Here is an 11,287-nt window from a genome sequence, read left to right as displayed (position 1 = left end):
CTCTGGAGTCAGGCACTCCAGCAAGTCTCATGTCCCCATGCAAACCAGCAAGTTTTCAGGTCAGTAAATAACCATGGGTTCTCACATTTGGCTTAACTGCTTGCATTTTGACACACTTCAGATGCAAACATGCACACGGCTGGAGGCGGCTGCAGCTCCCTGCCCCCCTGGGGGCTGTGGTGTCCCCTCCCCAGCCTTGTCCTACCCGCTCCTGGCCTCACAGGAGGTGGGCAAACCAGGAGATGCTGCTGTTTGCCTGGTGGTGCATCCACCCCAGTGTACTTGCTGAGGTCTTTCAGTTGAAGTTCACCCCCAGGTCAGTTTTATTGCACTTTTATTTACAGAAAACACAGAAATAAAGCATTAAATGTGTTGGGCTTTTACCAAATGACCCGATCGCTTTTTTCCCTTTTTTTTTTCCTTCCTTTTAGTGGGTTTTTGGCACAAAGAAATATCACAGGTGTTACCAAACAACCATGTAGGAGCAGCTGACCAACTGCCCAGCCCAGTAACAGGACTTAAACAGACAGACATGTCGCACTGAGATCAAAAATGAGGAGGTTGTTACACTTTCGGCTTCCAGTCTAACGTGTTCATTTGGGGCAGGGGAAGTTATTCTGGAGGGGATGTCACCATTCATAAATTATATTTATATTTACCTCTTACATTGTAAAAGTAAACAGTGCAAAAGTACAGTACCCCAGACACCCTTCGGTTTGGAAAGCTTGAAGGTTGCTTTATACATTTTGTGTGTTTTGTAAACATTGTTACCCATCCAGAGTTCTAGCTCTTGATTGGAGAGACCCAACTCCTCCTGGCATCCAAAATGTATTGAGGGGCAGCAGTCACTTCCCCTGGACTCGGCCTTTGAGATTCCCGCTCAAGGTTTAGTGCAAATTTTGGAGAGAAAAAGACAAGAGAGAGAAAGAGGGGAAAACAAAAGGAAAGAAAATAAAATAAGGCATCAGTTAGAAACAGTACGCATCAAAACCAGGCCCGTTGGGGCTGCCTTAGGAGAAGGGCAGGAAGTCTCTCTCCTCCACCAGGCTGATGGAGAGGTTCTTCAGCTCCTCCTCGGAGCCAGCAGTTTTGTAGCCGAGCTGTGCCAGCACCTGTTGGCAGGCGTGCTGGGTGAACGCCACGATCTCGTAGGACAGACGGAAGCGCCACTTCTCCGCCGTGGCCGCCGAGTTGCGCACCGTCCCGTACTTGTGTTTGGAGGAGGACCTGTCTCCTCGGGTGTTGTTCTGTATCCAGCGCTCCACGTTGCTGTCCATGGGGATGCCCAGGAAATCATAGATCTCCTCAGTCTTTTTCATGGGGTTCCTGGCCAGGTCTTCGTACCGCACCAGCATGTACTTGCCCTTGAGCCACGGTGGCCGGTTGAGGCCGGTGGACACAGAGTTCCAGAAGTCCTCGCACACTGTGGTGAGCTGGGTCACGTCCAGGTTGTATGGCTTCCTGCCTGTGCCGTCCCAGATCCTCCACAGCCTGTAGGTGTCTCGGAAGGTCTCACTCCGGGATGCCAGGATCCCCCGGGGGTCTCTCACCAGCTGGATGACCTTCAGGTTCAGCCGTGGGTCCTCCACCAGGGCCCGGAGGTCGTTGACCTCGGGCACCCGTACGGTTTTGATGGCCACGTGGCCGTGCTCTCTGCAGGACTCAGTGGCCAGCGTCAGGTTCAAGGTCCCACACTTCTTCACGCAGTCTCCTTCCTCCAAGTGGAGATCCACAGCTCCCAGGGACTCACATACAGGTGGTGAGCACAGGGCCTTGCTGGCTCCCCTGCGGAAGAGGCGGTCGGTGGTGTGGTTGACAGGCTGGGGCTTGATGTAGTTCTCCAGGAAGTAGAGGTCGCAGTCATACAGGCTCCTCAGCAGGTCTCGGCTGGCGCCCAGCATGACCCGCCTGTCTGTCGTACTCTTGCTCTGGGTCAGCTTTGGGATCAGGGTGTACTGGACGTGGTAGAGGGGCTCAAATAAATAGAAGACATCGAAGTGCTGGTTGAACAGCTGCCCGACAAATGAGGAGCCGCTGCGGGTGGTGGCGAGGATGAGAACATGAGTCTTCCTGGAGAGGTTGTACGGGAAAGTGGGATTCTCATCGCACAGCCTGTCAGCCACATCAGTGTCCTGGCTCAGGCTGCAGTTCACAGGATTAGGGATGGGGCAGCTGTGGAAGGACTTGGCAGTGAAGGTCCGGATTGCTGTGTACTGGATTGCAATGGATGCCAAGGCTAGGAGGAGTACAGCCTTCCAGGAACATTGCATGGCTGGTCACCTTCATGGAGCTTCTTCGCAGGTCGTCTTGGTGTCTGCAACCCAACAGAAAATTCACAGGTTGAGCAAGGACTGCCAAGTATCCAACTGATGCAGGTACCAACAAATGCCCTCCTAATGTACGTCCGTCAGTCATAACCATGTGAATCTCAGTCACACACTGCCGAGCCCCATTTCAGACAAGAAAAATAACAGGCAGAGGCTGGCAAACCTGGAGAAACATGTCCAGCCAGGACTTCAGCTCTGTTCCTTCCAGGCTGTGGGTGTACATAAATCTTGTGGGCCCTAGCTCACCCCATGCACTGCAGCCCAGGCAGGGGGATGTTAGAACCTGGCAGTGACACTGTCTCCATCCAGCTGCTGCAAACTCTCTTCCCCAGCTGCCTTGTGAGTCACTTGTCACTTGGAACCCCAGTGCAGGAGCTGTGGCAGGGAAAGGTCAGGGGATGGTGCTATTATGTCTCCTCCAGCTGTCAGGATAAGGCACGGCCCATCCAGGCCAGCAACCTCCTGCCTGGGAGAGTGGCAATGTCTTTCCTGGAACTGCAAACCTCTTTGCACAGAGGTGCAACAGCCAGCTCAGTCTGTCAGCCTCTGGGGACAAGTGCAGCCAGAGCTGTGCCCTCAGCAATGAGCTCATAGGGCTGGTAAGATCCTGCTCCACTCTGGGATTCAGGGCTCTCCTATTCTGAGCACTAGAGGGTAAAAACAATACTACAAAGGAGGAAGCATGCGAAACTGCATCTCTTCCATGCTCTATTGCCAACCAGGGCAGTAGCCCTTGGCACCAGGGATGGGTGCAAGGAAGAGTGGGGCTGTAGTGCAAAGAACAACCTCAATGGTGCTAGCCCTGCCTTGCCACTGCCCATACACGGGCAAGGGTAGGGGAAACTGAGCAGGACTGTTGGATGGGATGCTCAGGGACCGTGACCGGGGGGAGGACCTGTCATTCCAGAGGAGCTGCCACATTGCTGGGAGGGGATGTAACTGTGGTGCTGCTTCAGTATTCCCCCTGTTCACTAACCAAATAATGTTCATGGACTGCCTGCTGCTCTCCACAGCGCAGACATTTCACATCCACACGCTATTGCCACCGGGGGATTGGGGTGGGGCTGGGAGATGGAACGTAGAGGATGCATCCCAGAAACTCCAACAAGCTAAAGCACCTGTGTGTGGGAGACACACAACTATAAGCAATGGTTTTAAAGCTCCTCTGCAGCCATCTTCCTTCTGTGTCTCTCCTCCCACAGTGTGGTACATTCACCTGCCCATCCACCTCCGGCAAACCGAGCGGACAAGACCCAAGTGTATCTGCTCCTTGCCCAGCAGAGCCCACTGTATCATCACTGCCATTGCTTCCTCTTGCCTGCTCTCTGTGGGTCCCCAGGGAGAACAACGTGCTGGCCCCAAGCTCATGGCGAGTGCCTGGTCCCCTGCTCAGCACCAGGTCACTGTGGGTGGCACTGTCAGAGCCAGTGCTGCTGCTGCTGCTGCTTGTACAAGGTCTCTGAGGGACAGCAGTGGACCAGTGATGGATTTCAGCATGTGAGGGCTGTTGTAGCCCAGAGCACACTGAAATCCCTGATGGGCTTGGGACAGTGCAATGTTCCTGGTGTGTGGTCCCTGCAGAGCCCACAGCAGCTGCCACATGTGTTGTTCCCATGTCCTCCATATGTTCCACGCCCCAGGGAGACCTTGTCAGCCAGCAAGTGACACCAGGAGGGCAGCTCAGAGCTGCAGGTGAGTAAAAAAGCCTCGCTTTTTTGAAATTAATATTTTTATTGCTTACTGATTGCCCCAGCTGATTTGTGGAGGCAGGGAGGCTTCAGGAACTACCAACTCCAGAGACCTCTCACTGGGAGCAAGGGTTTAGAGCAGGACCCCAGGACAGGGGGCCTGGCACAGCTGTTGCATGCAGCTGCCCACCAGCACTCCCTGTGTCTGTGCACTAAGAGCTGTGCTTTAGACCCAAAATGATGCTTTGAATACAGGTTGCTTTCACCTGGACTGCTGCCTGCCAAGGATTGTGGCACATGGCTGGAGGACCGAAGTCAGAGATGCTTGGCTATTGCTGCTGCTGGATTTGTGTTACCCACCCTGCAAAGGGGAAACTCCACAGTGTCCACGTGGGATATTGTAGCCCTTGGATAAAGTGTTTTCCCAGGTCTGGTAAGGCAGAACAGGACAGGAGAGTCCCTGCTGGGGTCTCCTGGCCCAAGTGACTTCTGCATGCTACCTAGGTGGAAGCCGTAGTGGGAATGCTTTCCTGCTCTCTAGTGATGGCCAACCACACTGCATCCCTCACACAACCTCAACTCCTACTCTTTGCTTCATTGCTGATGGATGCTGGAGCAGGTGAGACTCAGATTGTCCTGGTTATAGCAGAAACCTGCTACCAGCTCCCCAAAACAGGCAAACCAGAGATCAGATGCCTTCTTGGTCCCAATTCTCACCAGATCACTCACTGGCTGTGAGCATTTCAGGTTCTCCACCCACACTGACCCATTCCCCTTTGCAATGTCCCAAGTGGCAGAGGGGAAAAAACGGGGCATTGATTCACCTCCTTGACTGAGCAAGTGCTAAACCCCAGCCCAGCTTCAGCCTTTGCTGCTCCTTGACGTGTGCTGAGCTGCAGTCAGGGAGGGGAAGGTTTTGGGGGAAGGCTTCCCTCCCTGATGTCTCATCTGTGGCCTTTAAAGCCAGCCAGAGAGAGCCTCCTCTCACCTCCCAGCTGGCTCTTCTGCCTCCTCCCATCACTGCCTGTCTCTGAGGGGCTGCAGTTCCTGCTCAATCCTGCCCCGGGCTCCAGGGACAGTGGCCACTGGCAGCTGGGTGCTCTGGAGGAGCTCCCAGGGCAGCAAAAGCACATGGCACCCGGGAGCTGCCAGGACAACTGAGGATCACTTTTACTCCCACTGCCCCTTGTTCATCTGTCAGACACAGCCAGGCTGGTGTGACCACCTGCCAAGGAGGAGCTGTGCTGGGCTCCACGTGGCTCAGAGGGGCTGGCTGAGCAGTGGCTGCAGCCACCATGCCCCAGGAGGATGTGTCCTGCTCACAGGCACAGCAGGACAGCTGCTTGCACTCCCATTCCCACCCTGAGGAACTTTCTTCTTAAACTGGCCTGATAGCCAGGGCTGGCAGCTCAGACAGCAGCTGAGAGAGGGCCATGCCCACATGGAGCTGCATCTGAGAGTCCTGTGTGAGGCATGGAATGTTTTGGCTCCTCAGCCCCTGACATGGGAGTCACTGGATACGCTGGCCTCCTAGATGGTTCTGTGCTAGAAGTGTTCTCAGTCAAAATCACCCTCTGCTCTGTCTCCAGCTCAGCTCCACCAAAGATGATGAGCAAATGCAGCCCCAAGGGGGGGAGCCAAGTTCAGTGTGTCCCTCCAGGGAGTTGGGACTATGAGCTGGAGCATGGGGTGGGGGTACATCACTCACACCTTCCAGCCCCTGGCACTGCTGGTACCGCAAGGGGCCTGCCAGAAGGCACATGAGCTCTTTTGGGACTCCGCTGGGGCCACCACTGCCCCTTTCCCAACCCTAACCCCCTTGTGGTCACAGCATGACAGAGGGCACTCTGCTGCCTTGCCTGCATCTCTGTGCAGCTGCCTGCAGTCGCACGGGGACCAGGCTGTCCGCAAGGGATACACAGCATCCGGCAACCAGCTCTAAGTGCAGCAGGAGGCCAGCCAGGGCCTGGCACCGGGACAGCAGCATTGTCTGTGCAAAGAGGAAGGTGCTGAGCCTTTCCTCTCCCCTGCCCCACTTCCCGCAGCCTTGAGCCCAGAGGAAGGGAAAGGATGGGCGCAGGCAGTGGAACCTCCCCCACCCCGTGCACCTGCCAATGGTAGCGGATGCGTAATCACCTGCCTTCCTCTTCCTCCTCCTCCTCTGCTGACTCCCAGCACTGCTCTGAAGGAGATGAGCAGGCAAGAAGCCAGCAAGACGGCCCCGGAGTGCCGGGGAGATCGGAGGTGATGAATTAAGCTGAATGGCATCTGTGAGTCACCGGTGCGGTGCGGGGAGCAGTGCATGTGGCCGGCCATGGTGCGGCACTGCCGGGAGCTCCGGTTCTGGGCATGGTCTCCCTAGGTTTGATGGGAATTACCTGCTTTTGGAGCCATGCAGCCAGGCCGTGGCACTGAATGCTGCACTGGCAGCTGAGTTCAGGCACTGCCAGGCAGGCTGGAGTCTGTGGGGAAGTTGCAGGGGTCAGTACCTCTCACAGGTCTGCTCCGCTCCAAAAGCAGCTAGGTGTAATGCAGGGCAGTGTCTCATGGCACTGTGGCACTCTCATCCTCATGGGGCACTCCCACAGCATCTCTACATGGGCAGCTGCCTTGACTCCTGCCCCAAGCCTTCCCTGAAATTCCCTTGCTCCCCGGAGTTGGCCATGTTCAGGCAACTCAGAAGTGATGGCAGCTTTATGCAGGAGCCCTTGCAGTTACTGCTACTGCTGTCCCGAAGGCTCTCTCACAGGGCAGGCATAAGAACCCTGCTCTTTTTGGTAGCCTTCCAGGCTGTCCCCCTCTCTCAACAGCTCCCCAGAAGCTGTACCCTCAGCCTGGCTGGGCTCATCCTGAGCTCCCTTTCCACTGTCAGGGAAACCTCTCTGCTTCCCCGTGGCAGGAAGGAAGGGAAAAGGGAGCTGAAGAAGGTGTGAGGGTTTGTGCAACACACATGCCTGCTCCAGCCTTTGTAAATGCCCTGGCACACTGGAGGAGTGCCTGAGCCTTGCCGGTTCTTCCCGCAGGCCTGCCTGGTGCCAGTCCAGCTACCGGCACCCTCTACCCCCAAAACCGATTCCCGCCAGCAAGGCTGTTTCCATGGAAACGGCAGAGTGACTCAGGACTTTGGGACCAGCTGGAAAACACAACTGCGAGCAGTGATCGCCTGAGAAGCGCCGGGCCAGGGTCTCAGTGCCAGGGAGAGGGGTGGATGGCTGCAGAAGTGGGCAGGGCTGCCTGCCCACACGCTGGGCACAGGCACGCTGGCACAGAGGGGCACACCCTGCACAAGGCCGTGGGTTGTAAGGCAAAACCCCTCTCCTGACACAAGTGAGACTGCAGCACGCTCACCAGGGGATGCATCCCAAAATGTGACTCATGGCAAACAAACCCCTCTTCCCCCTTTCCCTTCCCCCACCCAGAGACTCATGCATGCACAGTCACCCAGAGAATTCACAGCACCAACTTCAGCACCTGCTCAGCCCTGCACCTGCACCTCTGTCCCCTGCCCAGCATGTAACACCCCTGCATGCCGTGCCCAGAGCAGTACAGCTTGTTGAGGGCTGCTGGAGGGGACAAGTGGCAGCCAGCACCCTGCGGTGCCCCCCTGCCCAGCCAGCAGCTCCCTCCTGCAGCCCCACTCCTCCCCACCTCACCACCCAGGCACCAAAGTTAAGTCGCAGGTTTGCAAAACAACTCTCAGCCAGTGACCCACTGGCAAAGGCCCTAACACATGCCAGCATTCTCCCAGCACATCCCATTCTCTCATCTGAGCAAAGAGTTTATCCTGTACAACAACATCGTGGCCACCGAGGCAGGGAAGACAGGCTTCTGGTGGGGTGCAGGCACCCACTTGGTCGCAGTGGCTTAGTCATGCTGTTGGCTCTGCAAAGGCTGGCGGACACCAAACATGCCTGTGGGCCACCCAGCCTGGGCTGCACCCCACCACTCCCCAGAGGAAAGAGAGACCACTGAGAAAAAGCAGCACTGAGCTGTCCCCAATCCGCTGCTTGACTCTGGGCACCACCACAGACACGTGAGCAGGGCTGGTCTCTGCCCCCAAGCCTCCCCCTCAGCAAGCCCCACCAACATGAGATCCTGACGTGGTGGAAATGAATTCTCAGCCTTGCCTCCTCTTCAGCCATACAGGATTAGAGCTTCCCTACAGTCACAGCTCCAAATGCCAGCTGGGACTCGTGCCCGCCACCTTCCTTGGGTGCCTCACCGTGTGCCAAGCGGAGGTGCTTCGTGCCCCCTTCATTCTGCTCTTGCATTCATCACCTCCTGGAGCACTTTTCTTATGATAAGGCACAGGACTCCTGCGCTCAAAGCCATCCTGGCATGTCCCCCGTTCCCCTACCTCTGTTCTTCCTCTCTGCATTTCAGAGGGACCGACAGATCCTGTAACACCAGAAGATTACTGCCCACTTTGACCAGCACTTAAACAGCGCAGGACTTTCAACAGGGAATCAGTGTCTTTCCTACTGGCACACAGCGTACACATTTTCAGTTAATTAATCACTATCAAGTAATGCCAACCAACCCCAGCCGGTCCCAGAGTTTTCTTATCACAACATCCACCTGTGCCTGTTTATCCCTTATCCGCTGAACTGCATCTGCCTCTTCCCGAGGATGTGAACGCCTCGGTAAATCAAATACAGGGGGTTTTGTGCTCTCCACCTTCCCCTGAGCCAACCACCAGCCTGCTCACTCCCAGAGCACTCCCTGGCAGGAGCTGGGAAGGCTCTTTTGGGATGAACGCGCTCATTCACCACCTCAAAACACTCTTTTTGCAACGTCCCTAACCTACGGCCGCGTCAAGAGCCCAAATCTCGAACGGCACAGCTTTCCCGTAGGGTTGCTCCATCCTATGGCGTGCTTGCACCCCACTCTGCGAGGTCTCCTCGTCAGCCTGCGCCCTCACGGCAGGTTTCTCAGACCGCCGGGAGGTCTGACAGCAAACGCGGGGGCATTCGCTCCGCCGGCTGGCGCGGCTACGCGGCCGGGCAGGGCATCTGGCCTCCGTGTGCCACCGGGGACTTACTCACTTGCTCCAGGCGCAGCTCCTCGCCCAGCAGCAGCCCAAGTTTCGCGGCAGCTCGTTCCCCCGGGGGTCTGGGGCCAGGGCTGCTGTGCCCCCGCCGCTAAGGCGGCCCCGGGCGGCGGCTCCCCCTGGGCGCTCGCAGCCCGGGCCGGGGTCCCGCCGCAGCCAGGCTGGGCACCAGCGGGAAAAGTCCTTCCCGCCGCTGCGGGCGACGTCGCGCTGCCTTGGAAAGTTGGTGGCGCAGAAAGGGTTAAGAGAGAGCCCCAGCCCGCCGGCCCCGGGCACCCCCGCCGATCTGCGCCGCTCTCCCCCCACCGCCGGCGCTCCTTACCTGGCGGAACGCCCCGGCGGGCTGCCCCCCGCATCCCCGGCCGCGGATCCTGGGGCGGGGGACGCCGAGCCCGGCCCAGCCCGGCCCGGCCCGGGGGCGGCAGCCGGCGGAGCTCAGCGGGCGGCGCTGCGGGGGCTCATCCCTGCCCGCGCTGCCGCCCTGCCCGGCCCTGCCCTGCCCTGCCCTGCCCGCGCGGGCACCCGCCGAGCGGGGCCGCCTCTCCACGCCCTCCGCGCCGGGCGAGGGGCGGGCGGCGAGGGGGCTGCGCCGCTTCCCTCCCTCCCTCCTTCCCTCCCTCCCTCCCTCGGGCCGGCAGCGCGCACGGGCGCACGCAGCGCGGCGCCAGGCACCGGCTCCGGCACAGCCTCCGCTCCGCGCCGCGCCGCCCGCTCACCCAGCCCGGCCGCGGGCCCCCCGCCTTTGCCGGGCAGGAAACTCCCTTTTCCTTATTTACCTCCCCGAGGCGCCCGGCCGGAGCGGCCAGAGCCCCTCCCGTCGCGGAGGGGGCCTGGTGAGATGTGTCCCCCAGGCTGGGTGCTGACAGGGACAGGCGATCCCGGCCGGACGCGGGGCAGCGGGACCCTCACCCCCTCCGCTCGCCCCACTACGGCCCCTGACGGACTCAGTAGTGACGATGGTGCACATTCATCCCCTTGTTTTCCGGTGGCCTTTGCTCATCAGAAACAATATTGTCATGGGGTCTGGTTCTCCAGCGCCAGGAATCCTCCCTGTGCCGCCTAAATCAGGGCTCACCGCCACAGGCAGAGTCCAAAAACATCCTCAGCGGTGCCAGTGCAAAAATCTGGCAGGTGATGGCACCTTCCCACCATCCATCCCACCTCGGAATGTGGGCTTTTCCTCTTCCTCGGAAGAGGAAAAGAAGCATGGGAGTGTGTCAGAGCAGCTGAAGTGGCTGTGCTCTGACAGTCACATTCCTCCTCCTGCTTCTGTTCGACCCCTAGAAACAGGTCGGACATTTACTCTTGGCAACTTTTGAATGTTTCCCTCTTGTCTAGTGCTTGCCAACTAAACTGCATTTTTAGCAGTATTAACTGCAGCACTGCTGAAATGGCAGCTGCCAGCAAAAGACAGGTTATGATTCTGTAGATGCAACAATGGATATTCATTTTTTTATATCCCTGTTTTATTTGGGGCATGTTTGGAGCTGCCTGGGCACCGGGCACAGCAATTTTCTTCTTACATCCACGTGAGCAACATCCATCTCCTGAAAAATCCTGAGCTCTGCAAGCAGCTGTCTCCCAGCTCAGGGGTTTCCAAATCTTTACCTCTGACTCTAGGATTTGCAACATGTAACTGTGGGATTACAGGACCAGCATGATCAGCAGCCGCTCAGAACCACACTTGGCAGAGAGCAGGCTATGAGTAGCAGTGGGGCCCAGGTCTGCACTGCACTTGTGTCAAGAGAAAAATAAATCCCTGGGAACACTGGGCTTGCCTTCCAGTCTCAGAGGCCTGCCAGGCTGCGACAGCGAGTTCAGAGCTATGAGATTGCCTTTAAAACTCGGGAAGAACAACGGCAGATTGTCACGTTTGTTGTTCAGCACTTTGGACTTACATTTGCTGTTTAGGAGTACTCAGATCTTGTGTGTCCAAAAATACTGGTATTTCTCAAGTTTTTTACAATATCCTGACAGCCCTAGCCCTCTTAATCTAATTTTAGAAAACTTTGTAGGGATTTTATATTTATAAACAGTTGGTGCTTAAATATTATTTCCCTCACCATAGCAACAGCTCCCCATTGTAGCATTCGCTATACAGTGCTGTTGCATTGGTGTATTCCTGTTTTGAATGAGAAAGCCCTGAAGCCACTCTCTCTCTTGCTTGTTTTCCTACACCTTGCAAACGACAAGGACTGAGGCTCCTGCCTGTCTGACTCTTC

General features: G+C 57.2%; 1 protein-coding gene across 3 annotated transcripts; it reads right to left on the bottom strand.

Annotated features, from left to right (window-relative positions):
- Window positions 1–317: 317 nt before the first annotated feature.
- On the bottom strand, window positions 318–9,476 carry CHST1 (carbohydrate sulfotransferase 1). 3 transcript variants are annotated; one of them, XM_063159018.1, is made up of 2 exons: window positions 9,388–9,476; window positions 318–2,314 (listed from the first exon to the last, which is right to left on the bottom strand). In XM_063159018.1, exon 2 carries the CDS (start codon window positions 2,268–2,270, stop codon window positions 1,011–1,013), a length of 1,260 nt encoding a protein of 419 aa, XP_063015088.1. In that variant the 5' UTR covers window positions 2,271–2,314; window positions 9,388–9,476; the 3' UTR covers window positions 318–1,010. The 3 variants fall into 3 exon arrangements, with proteins under 3 accessions (XP_063015088.1, XP_063015090.1, XP_063015089.1); XM_063159020.1 differs by lacking the exon at window positions 9,388–9,476 and adding an exon at window positions 9,061–9,162; XM_063159019.1 differs by lacking the exon at window positions 9,388–9,476 and adding an exon at window positions 3,304–4,903.
- Window positions 9,477–11,287: the final 1,811 nt, after the last annotated feature.

Source organism: Melospiza melodia, chromosome 6 (genome assembly GCF_035770615.1).
Source record: "Melospiza melodia melodia isolate bMelMel2 chromosome 6, bMelMel2.pri, whole genome shotgun sequence".
In the NCBI taxonomy this organism is placed as follows: domain Eukaryota; kingdom Metazoa; phylum Chordata; class Aves; order Passeriformes; family Passerellidae; genus Melospiza; species Melospiza melodia.
The sequence above is the reverse complement of the archived record's forward strand: the minus strand, read 5'-3'. Positions and strand labels throughout refer to the sequence as shown.